We start from the raw sequence: 22131 nt of genomic DNA on the forward strand, positions 1-22131 counted from the left end.
ATTAGAGAGAGTAGTACTCTGTGAACTGGAAACGGAGCAATGAGGTTTTCAGATCCCTAATGAAGAATTACAATGGCTAGAAAGGTCAAGGATCATTGGGAATTATTTGCAGAGAAGGAAATTGAGATCACATGATACTAGGTAACCTGCTCTAGGTCTCCAGTACCATTCTGGTTCTTTCCACCAACCTTCCTCTCCTCCAAAAATGGAGAAAGCATTAAAAGAAACTGATTGGTTCAACTGGACTGTCTCTTTATATTTAGATATGTGGGAGGAGTTCCAAGCCTGCAGGCCAGACAGTTATTATTTCCCACGTAGGTGTGCAAGTGGAGCATTACACATGATAGAAGAGTTCAGCTTTGGGATGCAGTAAGGCCTGAGCTAGAGGAGTCAGACATAGTGACCTTGAAGATCAGACAAGAGACTTGAGCAACACATCACTCCCTCACGATTGCTTCTGGCATTTAACCACAGAGAAGTGGGCTCCACATACAGGAGAGAAATTTTGGCTAGCTGGTTTTGGCCCCTAGCATGAAGACATCCCTGAAAATGTGATTCTAGGAAATTATTTTCTTCTGAAGTCATTAATTTCAACCCCAGAGAGAAACTGGGAAAATATCCATGTTCTTTCAAGTTAAGTGAAAATCACAGTGAAGAGCTCTAGGATGCGATTTCTATATCAATGAGAGTGCTAGCTATGGAACTTATGATTTAGGGAAGAACACTTATTTAGAAGTAATTTCCTAAGTTTATCTGACTATCTCTTTGGTGTAGATTTGGTTTTTAATTTGGAAGGGGAACAAGATTCCGTGAATGAATAACATTAGCAAAGGTAAAAAATAAAGCAATCGTTTCCCCAAATTTGTCTTTTGTTATAAAAGAAGAATAAACACCGAACAAAGTTTAAAGGGCATGGCCTTTTGTCCTGAGCTACTAGATCAGAATTAATAAGTTGAATGGACTATTATGCCTAATATGATCCCTTTTTACTAATGAAGACCCTACGTTCATGGATTCCACCTCTTGACTTTTCAATTCGTTCTTTCTAATATCTCAACTCCAACAACTTTGCCCTGGGACCTCAGAATTTACTGATGCCCTTCTCCGTGCCCCTCTGCTCTCACTTCCCATGTCTACTAGGCTCCATCATTCTAATCACTTTGAATCCCCTCAGCCCACTGCTATCCTCTACCCTTCCTGCTACACTGCTGCACTGGGCTGAAACCCAACTTGCACCTTAGTCTACATCTATGCCAGACTAATCTCACTTTAATTAACTCACATTAACCACAGATGGGCCCTGAGCTGGGCAAACCTTCCACATTTTCCTGACCAGCTCACCTTTTCACTTTTCTAGACAGGGGTTTCATGCTTCTCAGCCTCCAATACCTCAGCACTTTCCTCACTTTCAGCAGATGCAGAGAGGACTCCTCCATGCTCTGCCCATTAACGCTCCTGCATCGGCCGTCCTGCACTATTCCCGAATTCTCCACTTAACCAGGAGCACTGGCCCCACGCTTCCCTTCCTCAAGGGCACTGCTCCTACACTTGTCACCTCTTTCATCTACATCAACAGTTCTTCCTCTCTTCTGAATCATCTGCACCAAACATGTTTTAGAACTCCACCTTAGAAAAGAAAAAAATACCCTCCCATGACCTACCATTCCATTATAGTTACTATCCCATTTCTCTGCTCTCTCATATTCTTTATAGCAAATTTTCTGGAAATCTTTGTCTGTATTTATTGCCTGCCCTTCCTTTCTCCTCCACCTCACTCTTGGACTCACTCACACCAGACTTTCATCACCACAAATCCACTAAAACTACTTGTCAGGTTCACTGACTTCCATGATGCCAAACTGGGTGATCATCCCTCTGTCCTCCACTTATTTATTACTGGCACCTGACATATCAGATCAATCCCTTCTTGAAAATCTTTCTTCAATTAATCTCCTGGATTCTATTACTGGATACTCCTTCTACCTCACTGGCAATTCCTTCTTAATTTCCTAAATGGCTTCTTCTCATTCCCCCAAGACCTCAATGTGAAAGTACCCCAGAGATCCATTCTTTGGCTTCCCTTTGCTATCTAAACTTACTGTTTAGGAATCACATCCAGCATCATGGTTGTGAAAATCACGGCTGCCCTGTAGCGCCTCACAAGAGTGGACAGTGTGCATCTGTCCCCAACTCCAAGTTGAGTGATGGTCATGTTTGTAGCTTGAATTTGCCCATGACAGGAGTATTCACTGATGGAATTCAGGGCCCCCTTCTGCCCCAGCCCACATGCTGGTTATTAAATGTTTACAGCACACCACTGTTTGTCCTCCTCCTAAAGCTTAAGTCTCTAGCTTGAATCTCATTCAACTGTCTATTTGACATATTGAATATCTAAGAGATCTCTCAGATTTCACATGCAATGTTTGGTTTTTGCTCTCTAAAAACACTTTTTTTTTTTTAACATTTTATTTATTTATTCATGAGAGACAGAGACAGAGGGGGGGTGGGGGGTGGGGGCAGAGACACACAGGCAGAGGGAGAAGCAGGCTCCATGCAGGGAGCCTGACATGGGACTCTATCCCGGGTCTCCAGGATCAGGCCCTGGCCTGAAGGTGGCGCTAAACTGCTGAGCCACCTGGGCTGCCCCTAAAAACACTTTTCTTGTTGTCCTTCTCCACTTCATTAAATAATCACTTCATTCTCAGGCCAAAATCTTGGGGGTCATCCTTGACTTTTCTCCTTCCTTCATAGCTAGTTTCTCAATAAATCTGTGAAAAAGAATTGATCTCCTAGCATTCTAATGCAAATAATTTTAACGTCTTACTTGGAGGACTGCAAAAGCCTCTTGAATGGACTTTCTGTTCACACCTACAACCTATCATACAAAAGCACCATATTATCTTCAGTCTAAATTCTCCAATGGTGCTCCTCACACCAAACAAAGTCTCAAGTCTTCCCCCTGACTTACAAGACAATATGGGATCTGGCTCCCCTGCTACCTCTGTGGTGTCATCTCCAAACTCTCCCCAGCTGCTCACTCTGGCCTCCTTGATATTCCTTGAAAATACCAAGCATGTTTCAACCTTGACTGTTTTGTATTTACTGTTCTCTCTGCCTGTAATATTCTTTCCCATGATATCCAAAGGCTCATGGCTTTATTTCTTTTAGCTTATTGTTGATACATCTCCTTATCAGAGAGCTTCTTTCTGACCACTCTTTGTAAAAGAGCAACACAGCAGCATCATTTTTCAGCACTTTACCCCAATTTAATCTTCTATACTGCACTTAACAGGACCTGATGTAGTATGTGTTTATTTGCTCAGATATGGTCTGTCTTCCCTTTAGAACTAAAGCTCTATGAGGAAGTATTCTCTTGTGTTCACTCATGTATCTCCAATGCCCAGGAAAGTGCTTGACACATAGCAGGTGTTCGGTGAACATGTGTTTCACGGATAAAAGATACTTCTTGAATAAATAGATATACAGAGAAATATTTGGGAGCTTTGTGATAAAGTAATCATACTGATTATCCAGTTTATGGGATTACGGGGATTTCTTTTCTTCATGCTTGTGGTGTTTCTTCTGAATTTTAACATCGAATATTCAAAAAAAATCAAATATTCAAAAAACAAACAATGTGAACAATGTTTGAAACACAAGGACAAGAGGACAGAAATCTAATAGGTTTTACTGAAAACAGCCTTTATTTCATTTTCCGAGTTCTGAGTTAAAATAAATTTCTCCAAATGCTCTTTCTCTCTTTTCTCTCATTTCATCCTTACTTTTCTCCTATCTTTTTCTTACCTTAAAGCTTAAAGCTCGTATTTGGCTCGACTGAAAATTTATAACAAAGATTGGGGAAGGAATGTTCTGACACCATTCCAAGGGCTTTATGTTTTCCCACTCTAAGTCCTTTCCATGACATTCCTCTGGGAATTTGGAAAAATGGTAGGACCTTGCTATTCATCTCCCTATATTGTGAAACATCCACGAAAGCATAATTACTGGGGCTCCCTGAGCCAATTCCAAAACATGCCATCATCCCTACAATAGGCAGTCATCCCCTCTCTGAATCCTGTGAGAATTGCATAGCACTCAGGTGAGGTCACCGCATATCTATTGGCAATGCCCCCATTCTTTCCAGACTACAGAGGAGTCTGCTGCTCCTCCAGTGATGTGATTCTTCTGTACCTCTCCTTTGTTCCTGAAGCAAGATTCACCAGAACCTTCTCTAGTCACAGTGTACACTTCTGGTAGTGTCCAAGATATACGTCAGGGACACGGGGATACCAGAAGATGGGAGTGGGGGCTGGAGAGGGTGGTAGAGAGAGCAAAAGAATTAAAATAGAGATGTCAAGAGATGACAATTTTAGGGACAGTAATGCTCATATGGGCAAATCCTATATCATCTCTACATCTTGGGTTTTTTAGATCTGTGAAATGAAACAATGATTTCACGTCATATTTGAGGCATACTGGCATTACTTGTCATTTAAATACTGAGATTGCATTGTGATATGGAGATAAGCCACTCAGATATAAATCTGAGCCCATAAATCCTAGGAACTTCACAGGCCCAGAAAAGTCCTCCTGGGTTCCCCTAAGCTCTCCGAGAGCTGGATGAGCTCTTGGCTGGAGAGCAGCGGATAGGTCAGGACTGCCTTAGACCCCCTGAGCCAGACAAGTTTTTAATGCTGTGTCTCTCCCTTTCCATTCAATCTTTCTAGATTACAAAAATGATAAACTCACTTTTATGAAAATGATCAATTTAAGGCGAATCCTGTAGACTTCCACAGGTATTGTTTCCCTCCTTCTCCTTCCCGTATGTTTCCACAGAGGATACTGGTTCTTCGAGAAGTAGTGAGCCCACTCACCTCTCAGGACTCCACTGGCCTTCATTCCTCCCTCTCCAAGGTCTCTGCTTTGTCACACTTTCCGCAGATTGGCCCATATTAACACTACAGCTCAGTAAGCACCCTACCCCAACACGACAAAGCCAACCCCAAGAAACACTTACTGGAACAATGCCGAAATTCAAAGCGGATGTGCGCGCCCCTGAATTTGTCCACAGGAATAGGAAGTTTCAGCAGTTCAGACCACCTGGGACTGTTGTTATGATAAAGCACAAAGGAGTGGTACTCACTAGCTGGCGGCTCTCCAGAGCCGAAGGAGATAAAATCCTAACAAAGGAAACAAGCAGGTTAAAGACAGCTTCATTTAGAGATGATCTGAAGAGCAGCAGAGCGGCTGCTTTGCTCTGCTTGCCTGCTCCCCAGACAGCACTTCCTCTAGAATGACCTCCCCGTCCCTGGCAGGGCTGGTTTGCACTTGCTCCCGCCTGCGGCTGCACCTGTTTGATGCCCAGACACAGCCCCCAGGGCCTGCTGCCTGCAGGTGGGCCTCCGGGACAAGTGCGAGACGGGCAATTGCGTGCCCAATCTGGAGTCCAACTGTGCGGCCCAGTCCCCAGCCTGCCACTGTCACAAGGCTGCTGTGTGCCTGGCTGCCAAGCTCCGAGACTCACGCAAAAAACACTTTTGGCATAAAGGAACCTGCTAGCACCACCCCAAATCAGTAACGCCCCACTGCTCATGACTCACTTTGATCAAAATGAAAATAACGGGGCTAAAGGTGGTAGTTTTTACCTTATTTGTGTTAACCCAGTCACCAAAGTGTTCATCTCCAAAACTATGACAGATGAAAGGGGGAGAATGGAATGACATTACAAATGCTATGTTTAAGGAAGAGCTGCCACGAGGAAAGTACTGCCACAGTTCATTAAACAATCCAACCTTAAAAGCCTTTTGTTTCTCTACCTTCTTTTCTGGAAGGTATTTCAACGATTAAAAAAAAGGAAAGAAAACTACACAGGGGTGGAGGAGAAAAATAAGATGAATAGGACTGCAAATCAGAAATTAACCACTCACATTAAAGGTGAACCCAAAATGAGGACGTGGGATTGTTTTACCAGAAAATACCCAGTATTCACATACCTTTAAGATCTGGCCACTACTCTCCACAATGAACATGGTAACTTCCACATTTCTGGCCACGCTCTTCCCTCCTTTCTCAAATTCACCCCTTTCTATAGTGATGTATAAATCATTTCTCATTTCACCTAGGAAGATTAAAACCATGTTTATATATGTGTGTGTGTGTGTGTGTGTGTGTGTGTGTAAAACCAGGAAGTGTAATACTCTATCAAGAAGGATCTTAGTTCATAAAATGTACTGCTATAGCATACATATAAAAGTAAAATATATTATATTTACACTTTTATATAAAGGTCCCCACACTCATTGCCAATATCCAAGAGAAGTAAAGGCCAGCCTCTGCTGGTCTGAATTTGCAATACTGAAAAATGTATAGTTAAGAGGTGAATACGGGGATTGAGTAGGAAGGTGTTGTCAAGTTTCATCATTTTTCAATATTTCCCTCATTTCATTTATGAGGTGTGATTACAAAATGACAGCCGAGCAGGGTGGCTCAAAGAAGCCAGTCTTAATACTTTATAGACACAACGCTTAAGAGTAGAAGAAATACCCAAGTGGAATAAAATGACAGGACTGCAAAGGGTAGAGTTACAATTTAAATCTTTTTCAAAATTCACGGACAAAATGATCTCACTGCTAGAAGAATCCAGGTTAGTGCTTTACGAACAGATGTAGAATAAATCAGTTACCATCAAGCTATAAAACAAGTAAGATTCAAACTGACATACTCTATGAACACATATACCATTTATTTTTTTAATCCATTGGTTATTTATAAAACTTACGGCCCCAAGAAAAAGAGAAAGTTGATGCCAATGCGTAAACTAAGGCCAACAGGCTGAAAGCATGCTTTTACTCTCCTATTAGAATTAAATTAAGGGTAAGTGGTGAGTGACGAGGGAAATGAGAAAGAAGTAAACAAACTGTTACCAGAACGTTTTTGAAGATGAATATTGGTGAGGTTGGCAGAGCTGAACTCACTTTTATTTAACATAGCTTTCAAACAGAAGAATTATAAGCAAACTTTTTTCTAAAAAGAAACAACAACAACAAAAAAACCACCTCTCCACACACACACACAAAAAGCAGATCACTAGAAAGTGATAACCATACAAGTAAGTCCACAATTGGGAGATTTACAAAACTTCCTGACCAAAGTGTGTACAAGAAAGTACCCCAGCTTTTGAAACCATAGGGGAATACCAATGTGACTGGTCATCTTCCTCCACTAAGATCAACTTTTGATGAGGGCATGACGTGCGAATGACCTGGGCTGACCAGGAAACAGATGGGCCATAAAAGAGACAAAATGAGTAAGTCCCAGAACAGATGAAATCGAAGCCACCCTTTACAAAGAGTATGTAAAAAATACATTGGAAATAATGGATATAATGGTCTCTGGCTTACTCATTTCTAGTACTTTCTTACAAATCAATTTGAAAAGGCAATGAACTTGGAATTCCAAGAGAAAACCAATGTATTTCAACACATTTAAAATTATAGCTGTATGCTTTTTGTTTTGTCTGAACCATCTCTCTTTTTTTTTAAGAAAACGATCCTGTAAATTTTTGTAAGTTTGCTTGGTTTTATTACTATATGTACTCATTCCTATACATACACACATCCTTAATAGATGTGCATTTTAACAATTCCATTACAGAATGACGAGTACATTCAAAAACTCTGTCCTCTGAATCAGCCAATTTCAACAAAATCAAAATAGGCCTGGTATGTTGATGGTCCGCACACGTGCTATTTCAACAATATGTCTCGGAGGAAATTCTTGACAATAGTTTCCCCACTAACAGATTTGGCAGATAAAAAAGAAACACTCAATCAGGGTAATTTAGAGCAAAAGATGTCTGTTAACAATAGCAAAATTCCTTTGCTTCTTGGAGTAGGTGACACATAATGAGTAGCTCTGCTTACAAACAGACTAAAACATACTGATTAAGGGGAAGTACAGCTACAGGGATTTTCACCTTAGGAATTTCTCCTAATGAGTAATTAGCTGGTCCAAACCCCATGGGGATTAATTGTCCTGCAAAAAGAAGAGTAAGTGTTTCTTGGGGAGGGGACATTCACTCTCATCTGTCGGAAGGAATGGCAACTTGGACTTTAACGAAGGCAAGAGGGGATGAGGGAGGTTTGCAAGGTGACCAGTTTTCCCCAGTCTGTAGTCTAGGTCCGAAGGAGGAACTGGGGTGATGGGGAGAGGAATGTACTGCCGGTACTATGACATTCTTTCTCCATGTCGTCATTCAGCAAAGATATTTTTAGCACCCACTACATGCCAGATATTATCCTGGGCCTTGTAGACCAGCAGTGAGCAAAGCAAAGCAAAAATCCTTTTCCTACAGAGTTTAGAGTCTAGTAATGGGGCGGCGGGGGGGGTGGGGGAGTCTTTAATAAAGAAGTTAAATATACAGCACGTTGAATAATAATAGGAAATCCTGGGGATAAAAGTCAGACCAAGAAAGGGGCATAGGGAGTGCTGAATGGGGGCAGAGGGGGTGTTATATGAGAAAAGACTGTACTGAGAAGATGAGAGATCTGAGGAAGCTATGGTATATTTTGACAAAGGAGCAAGGCTGAAAACGGCATTAGTTCCCAAATTAAGCCATAAAGCCTGTTGCGCTTATACCATAGTTGGATTCTTCGAACTCTTCTGAATTCAAAAGAGATTCTGGGTTCAAATAAGCCTAAGGAATATAGGGTCACGGGAAGATTGGAATAAAAGATCTAGACTCCAGTCTTCCTCTCTCTACTGTCTGTTGTGTGTGATATCAGTCTAGATAGGTTACTATAAACCTCTGGGTCTCGAGTTATTAAAATGGGGACAGAATAAAGACAGAGGTATGGGTAAGACAGGTGGTAGGAGGGACAAGACTACTTTGCTATGTCACGCTGAGTCTGTGACTTAGGAAATTCTGAAATATAGAATTCATAAACGAGAGCCCCTGATGCACAAGCTTTCCTTTACTGGTCTTAAACGGTCACTATCCCTGCAACCCCTTCCTCCTTTGCAAGTCTTTTAGACTCGAGTAAGATGTCTTTGAAAAGAGAACACATGACAAGGCGAATATTTCTGCTGGATGACATTCTACATATGTCTCCCCAGGAATTCCGCAGCTTGCTATGTTCCAATACTGCAAGGTACCACATCTTGCCAAAATATGCAGCAGGATAAAGTTGAAACATGTGCTAATTAAAATCAATACACTTGAGGTCAGCTCTGGAGAAAACTAATAAGCCCAAACGGTGTTAAGAAAGCATCTTGGGTAATTAAGAGAGAAACCATAAAGTGAGTATGAAATGGAGTCATAGCACTAGTGTGAAAAGCTATTTTCCTGACAATGTTTATTAACACCTTGCACCTCTCTCTCATATTTAATACTCTGTAAATTTGATGTGCATAACACTTTTCTTCTGTTTAGCAGGCCCACTGCCTTTGCACATGTGAAGGCTTCTGAAAATATCACTGTAGACAGAAAAAATATAAGGTCACAACAATGGGAACAAAGTCAAAAGAGTTCAGCGATTGCAGTCAAATGGGGTCAATTTATGGCTTGACCTCCAGAGCCAAGAGGTTTCCATCAGTAGCTGAAAACCTTGATCTTTGATTCTGTGCTATGAACTCCTTGCATAAAGCCGCAGAGTGCAAGCTCACCACATCAAGTAAACCACTGCACTCAGCTACGGGCTGACCAAGTGCCTTAATGTGTGCTGGATGTTTGTTAAGATTTATGGAACTGGAAAAGAAAAGCTCCTGTCCTTTTTATAAACAAATCAACACGTGTCTAAGACTAACAACTTAGATTACACTAATGATGATGACAGTAGCAGTGGACAGATGGTAGTTAGGTCTCTTCCAGGCACTACAAAGAGCGCATTAAGTCCTCACAATGACATTCTAAGAAGGCCCTATTATTTCCATTTTATAGATTAAAAAAAGGATATGTAGAGATTAAGAAATGTGTCTAACATATTAAATATTTTTAGTATGAAAATAAAATCTTTTTTTAGTATGAAAATCATTTCTTTTTAGTATGAAAAATGGAATTCAACAGGGTGAGAATGGCCATTGAATAAGCTAGTGCAATTCAGCTTTCTTCACCTTGAGCAAGGAAGGTATGACTCCTACTCTACCCTGCAATGGTCAGACCAGGCTTGAAGCACCAATTTCAGTTCTAGAGACTATCCTTACAGGACTGGCACAGACATGAACAGTATCCTCCAGGCCATAAATAATACAGAGCAAGGACTCAGAACCCATCGGAGGAGGAACGAGGGTCCCAAGAGAGTTAAGTGAATTTAAACATGTTGAGGTTTCAAGCAGAAAAACTCAATGCAATGGGTAGAAGGTAGAGAGAACCTGGTCCAACATGACAGAGGTCATTCTGAGATATGATGTGTTCTTGGTCATTATTAATATTCAAGTAACATGCCAGAAAACCATTACCAGGAACCTGAGGAAGAAACTCATGCACTGGACACACAGCTGGGCTGCATGACCCTTCATGTGTGTGGCAGCCAGGATAATGACACCACCTGCACTCCCAAAAGATGTCCATGTCCTAATCCTGGGAACCTGTGAATATGTGACCTTACATGGCAAAAGGGACTTTGTAGCTGCGATTAATTAAGTTAAGGACCTTGAGATGGGAAGATTTGCCTGGATTATCAGCATAGGTTCAATATAATTACAAGGGTCCTTATAGCAGGGAGAGGGAGAGGGAAGCAGGAGGGCCAGAGTCAGAGAAGGGGATGTGATGAGGGAAGAAGACACTGGAATGATGTGGGGCCATGAGCCAAGGAGTGTGGGCAGTCTCCAGAAGCTGCATGAGGCAAGGAACTCAATTCTCTCTTAGAGTCATCAGAAAAAATGCAGCCCTGATTATAGGGCTTGCTTTTAGCCTAGTAATACCTCTACAAATTTCTGATCTCCAGAACTGGAAGATAACATTTTTTTGTGGTGTTTTAAGCCACCCTGTCTGTGGTGATCTGTAACAGCAGCCATAAGAAACCAACACAATGTGCCATCCATATCCAAGATTCCATCACTTCATGAAAACTTCATGGGTGGGGGGAGGGACAGGGACAAGATCACAGGTAACTGGAAATCAAAGTAGAACACAGAAAGGGGAAATTTATGCATGGGTTGAAAATTCAACTTCAGATTTCTTGCTCAGAGTGCACTTCTGTGAAATCTATTAATTTTTTTTGTATTTTTTTTTGTGTCATTCTTATTTTTGTCTTGCTTTATTTTAGGAGAGTATTATGAGATATTGAGCTTTTTGGGGGTGTAGTTTTTACTTTTTTGCTTATGCCTATTAAGCAAACAATGGTAAATGCCACAATAGCATCCATGACAGGCTTGCCAGAACAGTGTTGTGTAAAAATAGGAGTAGGGATGGGCGGGGGCTCCCTGATGTCCATCACATTCTAGGACAAAGAACGGTCTTCTGGTAGGGACAGCTGGGGAAAGTCCTACTCCCTTGTGTAAAGGGGCCTGTAAGCTTCAATATTTTGGAGGAACCAGCCCCCCACTGCTTTATGGTTTGAGGCTGGAATCCCATCTCAGCATAACATGGGAGAGCCTTAAGACTCACCTCTCTTGGATCACTGCGGTATTCACTGGTTGGAAGACCATGTCTCCCTTCCCCAGCATGATCATGGGGTTCAGGCCAAGTGGTTGCACATACATGGCATGGAGGCCCGGTGACATGCACTGAGAGGTGGTGGGGTTTGGTTAGATTTAGGATGTATCTTAAGGAAGATCAAATCATATCACACTGGCTCCCACCTGCTTTCGTCAAAAGAAATCTCAGGTAATCCCATCTGCTGATATGTATTGTGTCTGTCAGTGACTGGTAAAGAATAATAATATTTATATTTAAAAGAACAAAACTGCATATCTTCTTAAACACGAGACAAACATATGTACATTTTTCTTACCCCAGCCAGTAAATCATTATCTAGTCATCTTTGACCAAAGAGAAATTTGACTTATGTGAACTATCACCTAACAGTCAAAGAAGAAGGCGGCTTATTGAATGATGCTTGAAAAATAAACTTAAATAAATCTTGAGGTCACTGTCAAAGCTACTTCCCCCAAGGGCAGCCATTTGAAACACAGGCTCTGCTAATTGTTTTCAGTGTGAGCCTCTCCCCTCCAAATCTCAACCTCCCCTTCTTCCAACACTGCACAACTTTTACTTAATTCCTTTTAGGTTAGGAACTTCATAGACCTCGTATGAAAGACTGTACCAGAAGGTATTAATTAGGGGTTCCCTAACAAAGAGTGACAGTTTAACCACTTGGTACATGGGAACAAGTCTCTAAGGGAAGAGGGCAGAAATGGGGAAGAGAATGTAGGGAGGCCGTGATTAAAGCAAAGGTCATTTTGCCTAAAAAGAACCATAAACTCGGAATAAGAATGGACCTTCAGGGTGGGGAAGGGCTCCGTCTGACCTCTCTTGACATTCCTGACACATTAGCCAGCTTTGCTCAAAAATGTCTGCTGGATGGAAACTTCGTGCTTCCCGATATTCAGCAATGGCCCAGGTCCTGCTCTGTACAGTCTGCTAAGACATTTAGAGGCAGCCTGTCCAATACTGTAACCGCTGCCATGTGTGGCAACTGAGTACTTGAAATGTGACTTGGCTAGAAAGAGATGTGCTGTAAATGTACAACCCTCACCGGCATTCAGGGATGGAGGTTAAAAAAAGACAGTGTAAAATAACTCATTAAGAATTTTTTGCAGGAATTACCTATTAGAAATGATAATATTTTGGATGCAGTGGGTTAAGGAAAATGTATTATTAACATTAATCCCAACTCTTTCTCCCCACTTTTTTGAAAGCGGCTACTAGCAAAGTTACGATTACATTTGTGGCTCTCATTACATTTCTTCTGCAGAGCATGGATTGAAATGTTTTTGCTGCGCTCCCCGTCATGGGCTCAGAGAGCGGATCGTGGAACTTTTGGCAGAGTTACTCGGCTTGTAGGTAGCAGTGATGGAGCTTCAAAGGAAGTGACTTAGCCTCTTTGAAAATTACACACCCTGAGAAACAAAGTGCTGGGTGACCGACCCTTAACAACAGGGAAGGGTCACGGTAGCTCGAAAGCGCACAGCCGGATCACCTCCTCACACTAGGTGACATCGTAGACATGTGCCCCTGCCACCGCCAGACCAAGGGGAGAGTTCCTGTTCCTGTGCCTGCTCCCCATTCCGTAAAGAGTCTGGCACTGAGCACAATCTATGGGCCTCGACGGGAGTTCGGTGTACGCTCGCCTCAGTGTCAAGACCACAGACTCCTCCTTCTGCAGAGAGGCAGCAGCTATGTTGAGGAGCCTGTCCTGCTGGTCTGAGCGCGGCCTCACCTGTCCTGACCCCCACCAGCACACAAATCAACTCTGAAGGATGAGTCTAGAAAGCGAGAAAATAGAGAGTCATGCCAGCAGACTGTCACTGCCACCCTGGCAGCGGAAATGTTGTCCCCACCCATTTTCTCGTTGGAGAATTCAGCTCAAGCGCTCATGAGAGGGCCACCCTGAGAATCGACTGACAAGTCAACATTCTGAAAATGACCAAGGGAAAGCCAGCGCCACGTCTGCCCACGTAAAACAGTCCCAGGGAGGTTCGAGGCTGCTTTCCGCTGTGGATGTAAACACACACGTCCTTCCCCTCTTTGTCTAACTTGGAAGATTAAGACGCTGCAGGAGAAAAAGGAGGGGAGAAAAAGCAGCAAGTGCTTTGAAATGATGTGTTGGCGTGCCCAGCACTGCAGACCTGGGCCTGCAGGCCGCGGGCCGGGCAGCGCGACCACGGCGGCCGTGACGGGGCGCAGGGAGCCCCCTTCCACGCAGAGCTCATTCCGTCAGGAAAGCCAGACAAACGCGGCCTGAGCGCGGCACATCCCAGACAATTAGTCAGCTGGTGAAGTGTCATGTTGCTTTATGTTTTTCCACTTCTCGGTGATACTGCCCAGAGACCAAGCTGAGGAATTCTTCCAGCAGCTGTCTGCATTCTGTTCGAAAATATGTTTTTTATATTAGATTTGCCCATCAATTTGCTTCCCAGTGGCATGAAGGTTTTTCTTTTTTTGTTACAAAGGAAATACCAGTTATTTATAGCAACTGAAGGAAATAATGAAGGGGGTGCGAGAGCCACCAAGTAAACAGTTCTATAAACAGTCATTTTCAATGACAGTGGCATGAGATGCTCAGGCAGGCCAGGTCCCTAAGCCAGGTCGGGTCATCTCAGGAAATTTCCAGGCTCTCTCTCTCTCAGCCTTCCTTGCATAAACAGATTTGCATAAAGAGATCACAGGGATGCTGCAACAGGGCGATGCTGGTCACTTGCTGCATCACGTTAGGTCTCTGTCCAGAGCAGTCTTACCATTCCTCTCACAGCTGTGCCAGAGGCCTTGTCAGATGCAACTTCCCGTGCCTGCTTTCATACGTGGGCCTTAAACGGAGATTTACACAATCTCGTTTCTAAAAATACTGTTAACAATTTGAGGGTATTTCATCTGGTCTCCTTTCTGTCTTGGTTGTAGAAGGTGGGATGTGGGGCACTGAGAAACTACTACTATGTGGCATTTACTTCAATAGTGTGACTCTCACTAACTGCCACCTTCTCCACTTAGAAACAGACACTTGTTTTCGAGTCCTTTTAGGTTGCTAAAAGAGATCTGGATAGATCTCAAACAGAACTAGGAAAGGTGCAGAAATACATATGGTATTTGCATATGGTTGCTTATTTACATATACATATTCTGGGTAGAAGAATCCTCCAAGAAGGACCAACTACTGCTCAATAATTACTCTTAACAAAACCTATAAGGATTTCCCCCAAGTGTCTTTGCTAACATTTTCCACCAAAGTGTAAAATATTTTCTGGATCCTACCCCAGTTCTCCATCATATCATGGTCATACAGAATGCAGCACGGCCCTATAAGTTACTCACCCTAATATAATAAAAATGTAAAGATTTAAAAAAAAAAACTTTTGCTTATTTATTATCACATACCTCATTTTCTTCTTTAGCAATGGTCCATTTGAACTCTTCAAAACTGACCATTTGAAAAATTTCTCAAGTGTCAAAAACAAACATAATACCCATATGTCAACCTTTGGTCCATCCCACATCACTTACCAGGCATAATAATATTAGAAAAACCCAACTTCCTTGTTATAGACACTCCGTGAGAAAATACTGATGAGTATTCTCTTCTGATTTGCTCAATGTCTCCATGTAATAGCTGTAGGGAAACCGCTAAACCTAAAATAAATGAGAGATACCAGAGTAAAAAATAGGAGGACAGAAATAGCATGAATGGAAATCTGAACTTGTTTCAACAAGCCCACAACTATAATAGCATTGTTGTAAACGAAAGGTTACTATTCAGGCAAAATCAAAAGAATCTATAGAAATAATTTCTAGAGAACACTTTTCCAACATAAATATCTGAGTTGGCTGTGTTTAAGGAGGTTCATAGTGACTGGAAAAAACTTGAGCAGGATACTAAGAAGAGGAAGTCTGGTTTCTAGCCCCTATACCCTCTTCTCCAGGCCCCTGCCAGACGGAAATATCCCTGCTGCAAGGACGCTCATGCCAGCAACTGTCAGTGGCTATCTGGCCCTAGAAGACACTGATCTCAAAGGATGAGTTGTTATTTCCTTTAACTCCATAAAACCTATGAATAGTTACTAAATAAATATAAATATATATGATATAATAAGTATCATAAAAGGATACACAAATAAAAAGTCATATCATAATTCAAAGATTTTTAAGGATATTCACAGAGATTTTCTTAAAATTTAAGGAACAGGGGTACCTGGGTGGGTTAAGTATCTACTCTTGGTTTTGATTGTGATCTCAGAGTCATGATATCAAACTCCTATAGGGCTCTGTGATTGGCAAGGAGTCTGCTTGGGATTCTCTTGCTCATGCACACACACACACACACTCTCTCTCTCTCTCTCTCTCTCTCTCAAATCAATCAACCTTTAAAAACTCACGTAACAGAGGTGCTTATAACAAAATCAAGATTATATTATGTGCATTAGAAACTCATAGTGGCATTATTTTCTACCGAGAATTAAGCAGGATACAGGCTACTGTGACAAATAAAAGAGTATTTAGTCAGGAAAGTAGTAAAACTGTCTTTCTTTTAACTGCAATTACAATGACATTACTAAAGTAGGATACATAAAAGATGAGTGAGATACATTTTTCTTATCTTTTTTTCCCCCAACTCTCAGTTCTTCTGTAGGCAAGAACTACAGAAAGGAAATTAATGCCAGGCTTGTGACTATGTTTGTATGTTTCTGAGATGCCACTTCTTTCTGCTTTTTTTTTTTCAAAAAAAAAAATTTATTTATTTACTTATGATAGACACAGAGAGAGGCAGAGACACAGGAGGAGGGAGAAGCAGGCTCCATGCCAGGAGCCCGACACAGGACTCGATCCTGGGACTCCAGGATCGCGCCCTGGGCCAAAGGCAGGCACCAAACCGCTGAGCCACCCAGGGATCCCCTTCTTTCTGCTTTTTAATTCCTTCTTGTTTTTCTTCTATTATCTTTAACAAGAAAGACCAAAAAAAAAAAAAAAAAGGAAAGAAAAACAGCAAAAAAGCCCCTTAGTGATAGAAAATGAACCCGATCAAAGGGGGCTGATTTTTAAAGCTTCCAGTCATCATTGAACTGAACTCAATTTTTTCCCGTTTATTTTATTATTTGTTTTTAATTTTAGGTAGTTGCAACAGTGCACTATTGATTTCTGTAGAATTCAGTGATTCATCACTTACATACAACACCCAGGGCTTATCACAAGTGCCCTCCTTGATACCCATCATTCATCTAGCCCATCCCCAGCCCACATTCCTCCATCAGCCCTCAGTTTGTTCTCTATCATTAAGAATCTCTTATGGCTTGTCTCCTTCTCTCCTTTTTTCTCCCCTCCCCCATATGTTCATCTGTTTCCTTTCTTAAACACCACATGAGTGAGATTATATGGTATTTGTCTTTTTCTGACTTATTTCACTTAGCATAATGTAATCTAGCTCCATCCATGTCATTGCAAATGGCAAGATTTCATTCTCTTTGGTGGCTGAGGAGTCAATGTTGTGTATATACATATATTGTGTATATACACTATATATATATATCTATCTCACATCTTTTTTTTTTTTCAAAGATTTTATTTATTTATTCATGAGAATACACAGAGAGGAGAGAGAGAAGCAGAGACACAGGCAGAGGGAAAAGCAGGCTCCATGCAGGGAGCCTGATGTGGGACTTAATCCCAGGTCTCCAGGATCACACCCTGGGCTGCATGCGGCACTAAACTGCTGAGCCACTGGGGCTGCCCTATCTCACATCTTCTTGTCCATTCATCAGTCAATGGACATTTGGGCTCTCTCCACAGTTTGGGTATTACTGATAATGCTGCTACAAACACTGGAAGGCATGCATCCCTTCAAATCTGTATTTCTGTATCCTTTGGGTAAACACCTGGTATGAACTCAATTTTAAAATGCACTTGGATGGTAGAGTTAAGAGGATGATAAATCTGTACTCCAAAGACTATCTATATCATTACTTACCACGTGCAACTTATCATTCCCCTTTCATAACTTACAGTACTACAATGCAATATCAAACATGAACCATAAGAATGACAACAATCACACTGGAATAAAAAAGAAATGCAAAGTTTATTTAGCACACATCTACATTAGGATCTTGCTTTTGTTCTCCCTCAGCAGTATGAACAGACAACAACAAAAACAGTGTCTTGTTTGTTGGTTTTACTTGGTTTTCAATTAAGTGGTAACAACATCAGGAAAATTTGTTTAAAAAGAAGCATTTGGTTCAGAGAGAAGATGGAGCCATTTCTGGGGTTCAAGTCTGACCTAGATGGGGCATACCTAAGGGGCGAAGCCAAAAAAAAAAATGACAGGTAGGAGAGGACTGCATCATTATGTCCTCACACCTTCTAGTGTGTGGGCCTAATAGGATGTGTCAGAAAGCTGTTGTTAGAATAAGGTTGAATCTGGCAGGATTCAGGAACTTTAATTAAAAGCTCATTCCATTTTACTTACCTATCTTTTATCTCCCTCCCTGCCCCCACTCCATTGAGTTGGGTGACTGAAGGCAACAAAATGGAGGCACTTCTGTCCCTGAGACCCACGGGGAATGAAGGAGGGTAGTATAAGTGGTCTGGATGGTTTGACGGTGAAACAGTCAGTGCAGCTTTGGGATACTTTTATGTGGTGTGATTGGTTCCTTTTAAAACCCAGAGGCAGTGGATGAAGACAAAGTGTAGCATGTGTTATAATCCATCTGTCCCAGCAGCTATTTCTTCCTGACTCACGCTCTCCCACTATCCCTACCTCATTACTGGTGTTTCTGTTCTCTTCCCACTTCTGTCCTTTTGCCTTCAAAATACTCACCCACACCATCACCATCATCATTAACATCATCAGGAGCTGGTATCTGTAGAATAGCAGTGTGTGCCAGACACCGTACATAAGAACAGTCCCTCCTGCTGGGAAGAACACTATCCAAATCTGGGGGACCAGAAACAATGCTTTCAAATAGAGAATCAGATGGATTTAACAAAATCCTTGGGGTCCTACAATTTTTTTTTTCTTTTTACAAGTGAAGGTCAATTCACTAGGACTTCTCATCAAAGGATCTGATCAGACACTGGCGACATTATGTGCCATGTCTAAAGTAGGAAAAAAACCGAACAGTAGTGAAAAGCAAAGACATCATGCTATTCAGGGTAGGGGCTGGAAGAAGGAAAAGTGACTAGAATTCTGGTTTTGCCCTATTGGAGCCAGAATTCATTTTAATCATCAGTGATTTTCTTTTTTTAATGTAAGCTGAATACCTAACAGAGGATAAGACAATGAAAGAAGAAAAGCATTCAGTCAGAGATGAAGCTTAAGAAAATCCAAGACAGACAAATACTACATGTTACGGAAGGATATAGATGTAAACAAGAAAAGAAAAATACATTAATGTACTCTAAACAGTAAATGCCATAGAGATTAGAGAATGCAAAAGGATAGAGAGGATTCAATTAGGGAGTAACAGGGAAGAGCCAGCTAGTAGATATGTGAAGGGAATGAAGAAGTGACAGGGGTAAATCAGACAAATACTATGGGGGGTTGGGGGGAAGGAAAATACTGTATTTAGGAGTTGAATGCATCTTAAAATTTGGTTAGACAGTTCAGCAGTTTTCATTTTAGAGGTTTAGAAGATGCAGATTTAAGCCCTAGGTGTAATGATTTCATTTGTCTTGCCAAGTGACACCAATCTGGAGGAGAGGGGAAGGTACTGCCATTTAGAGGTGACCCAATTTCTTCAAAATAAAGAGCTCACAGAGAGTCAAGAATTGGAAAGGCCAACAGAACTGAGGACTTCACCACAACTTACTTGGCTTCTCCTAAATCATCGACTCAGTTTTCATTAAAAAAAAAAAAAATTTAAAAACAAAAAACCCCACAAGACTCAACATGCAACACTCAAGAGTAGGTGTACTTTCAATAAAACAAAGAAAGAACATGATATAATGTGAGTCCACAGGCACTCACCCGCAAGGAGCCATTGCAATACTACTTATTTTTCAATCAAGGAAACTCCTGATCCTACTTTCATGGTGTCCCTTAATTACCATGACAAAAATCAACAGGGTGGGTAAAAGAGTCATCAGAAAAACAAGAAATAATGTATTAAGATGAGGAAACTACTCATCACCACAAAGGAGAGACTCATCAAATACTCATTTCAATTATCCAAGGATTAGCCCTATCCTTTCAGGAATGGTCATTTATGTGTCATAAATTTAGTTTGTTCACAGAGCAGTATTTTTATTTCTATTATATTCCTTGTCAGTCCTTACCTACCGTACCTGCTATCTCTGGGGCTGGGACTTCTAAAATTTTATGTGCTGTACACCTTCAATGAATGTAACACTATATTCCAACTATACTCAAATAAAAAGTTTTTAATTAAATTTTAAGAAATAGAATTTTATTTGTACACTAGTTTAGTTCTGCCGCAACTCATACTGCCCATTTTGGGTGTGGCAGTAACTTTCAGCTTGAGAGGAAGGTGAAAGGTGGGCTATAAGGATATTTTTGATAAGGTTCCTACTCCAAAGGAACTGATATTCTAATACTGAATACAAGACACACACACATAAATAAATGTAAAGCAGAATGGGTTAAATGTATGATAAGGATATTGAAATAAGAAAAAAATTACTGACTGAGGAAATTTTAAAGTGCAGGGTAGATTTTTTTGGGGAAAAACAAGAATTTATGACAACCAATAAGCTGAAGAACTAGGTTAGATTTTTAATTTCACAAAATAAATCAATAATGTTTTACAATCGCTTTTTCCTGGTCCTTAATCTAAGTACCAAAAATGAAATTGTTAAGGGAGAACTGTTCCTTTTATTAAAAGATGCAATCATTAAACTGAACATTTTTATCTGCCTAGATGCTTAAGAGTCAATTATAATGATTTGATATCTAATTTTAAATAAAGGAATAGGCATTAATTAATCTAGAGTCTGTCACAAAATAACGTATTTTTCATGATGCAGCTACACTTACAGAGCAGTAGTACAGGAAAGAAAGGCTTCATATCTGATAAATCAAACATGGCTGACTATTTATTAGCTCTAATTTCATAGGAATTGAAGTTAACTCACTCCATAAGATGGTTCTTTTCAAATTCATGAAATTCTGCACTTTTATATAAAAAATTGCCAAGCTCAGCATGATTTATAAGTAGCAGGCAAAATTAATTTTAGACTAGATCAGCCATTTTGCCACCATTGAACCAAATAACATGGAGCTGTGAACATACAGCAAAGCAAAAATAAAAAAAAAATGACAAATACATTTGATAAATACATGTTGTGATTAAGTGTGCAAGTTAAGACCCTGCCAAATGTTAACTTCTCTGTGCTCTGTTTTCCACATCTATAAAATCAAGATAATAATGATACCAACTCCATTAAACACTTTGGGTGATATCTAGCACAAAGGAGGTGTTCGACAATGTTGGCTGCTGTTACTACAACTACCACTGCTGCTACCGTTATTATATAATATCATTGTTTCTGTTTTTTTTTTTTTTAAGATTTTATTTATTTATTCGAGAGAGAAAGGCAGAGACAAAGGCAGAGGGAGAAGCAGGCTCCATGCAGGGAGCCTGATGTGAGATTTGATCCCAGGTCCCCAGGATTACACCCTGGGCTGAAGGTGGTGCTAAACTGCTGAATCACCGGGGCTGCCCATTGTTTCTGTTCTTATTCCTCCCTACCATTAATATCAACAAATTATCTTCTATCAAAAAATGTTTGACATCCTATGTGCCATATGCAAAGACTATTCCTTTCAATAGTCATGCCCACTTACCACTAGATTAAGCCAAGTTTTGCAAATCTCCTGTATATTTGAAAGATGAAATTCTATGGTGGCTTTGGAGGCAAATCTGTCTATCATGAGCAAGACTCAATTACTGGAGATTTGGCAAAGACAGACGTGATAAATACAAGTAGGTAATATGTACAGATAGACACATGTGAAGATGGGGAAGTTCCTAACAGCACAGGGAAAGCCAGAAAAATAAGTAGCAATCACAGGGGTCATAATTAATTACTGATGAGCACATGTATGAAGGCAGGAAATGATGGAGGCTATGCTGACACAGTTACAACAAAGATGGGAAATAGTGTTTAAAAAGTTACATACTGACATACAAGAAGTTATTTCTTTTTGGTACATGAGATGTGGGGGAATGAGGGAAAATAAGGAATCATAAGAGACTCTTTGAGTGCCTGATCTGAGAAACTCTGTAGAAAAATGTGGCTGTACACTGAGTTGAGAAGATTAGTTAAGAAAGGAGAAGAAACAGCAATCTATATTGTCTTTTATAAATGCATAAATGACCTTGAGTGGTGTTATTTTTCATGGAGATTTGGATTATGGTCTGGGTCACTTGCTTTCAGCCTGAACAACTTTAGTATTTCTTGCAAAGCAGATTTGTTAGCAAAAAATTCTGTTTTTTTTTTTTTGTTTGTTTTGTCTTTATTTTTCCTAG

The 22131-nt window shown here is 40.7% G+C and overlaps 1 protein-coding gene across 3 annotated transcripts in view; it reads right to left on the minus strand.

Annotated features, from left to right (window-relative positions):
• The window catches only part of DOCK4 (dedicator of cytokinesis 4), a 409941-nt gene that overhangs the window by 142717 nt on the left and 245093 nt on the right, over positions 1-22131 (minus strand). For all 3 annotated transcript variants that reach the window (XM_038557373.1, XM_038557375.1, XM_038557374.1), the window contains exons 13-15: positions 15158-15283; positions 5994-6118; positions 5018-5180 (exon numbers count right to left, since the gene is read on the minus strand). In XM_038557373.1, the coding sequence (XP_038413301.1) occupies positions 5018-5180; positions 5994-6118; positions 15158-15283 (414 nt within the window). The remainder of the gene's footprint in view (positions 1-5017; positions 5181-5993; positions 6119-15157; positions 15284-22131) is intronic.

This window comes from Canis lupus, chromosome 14 (genome assembly GCF_011100685.1).
Source record: "Canis lupus familiaris isolate Mischka breed German Shepherd chromosome 14, alternate assembly UU_Cfam_GSD_1.0, whole genome shotgun sequence".
Classification (NCBI taxonomy): domain Eukaryota; kingdom Metazoa; phylum Chordata; class Mammalia; order Carnivora; family Canidae; genus Canis; species Canis lupus.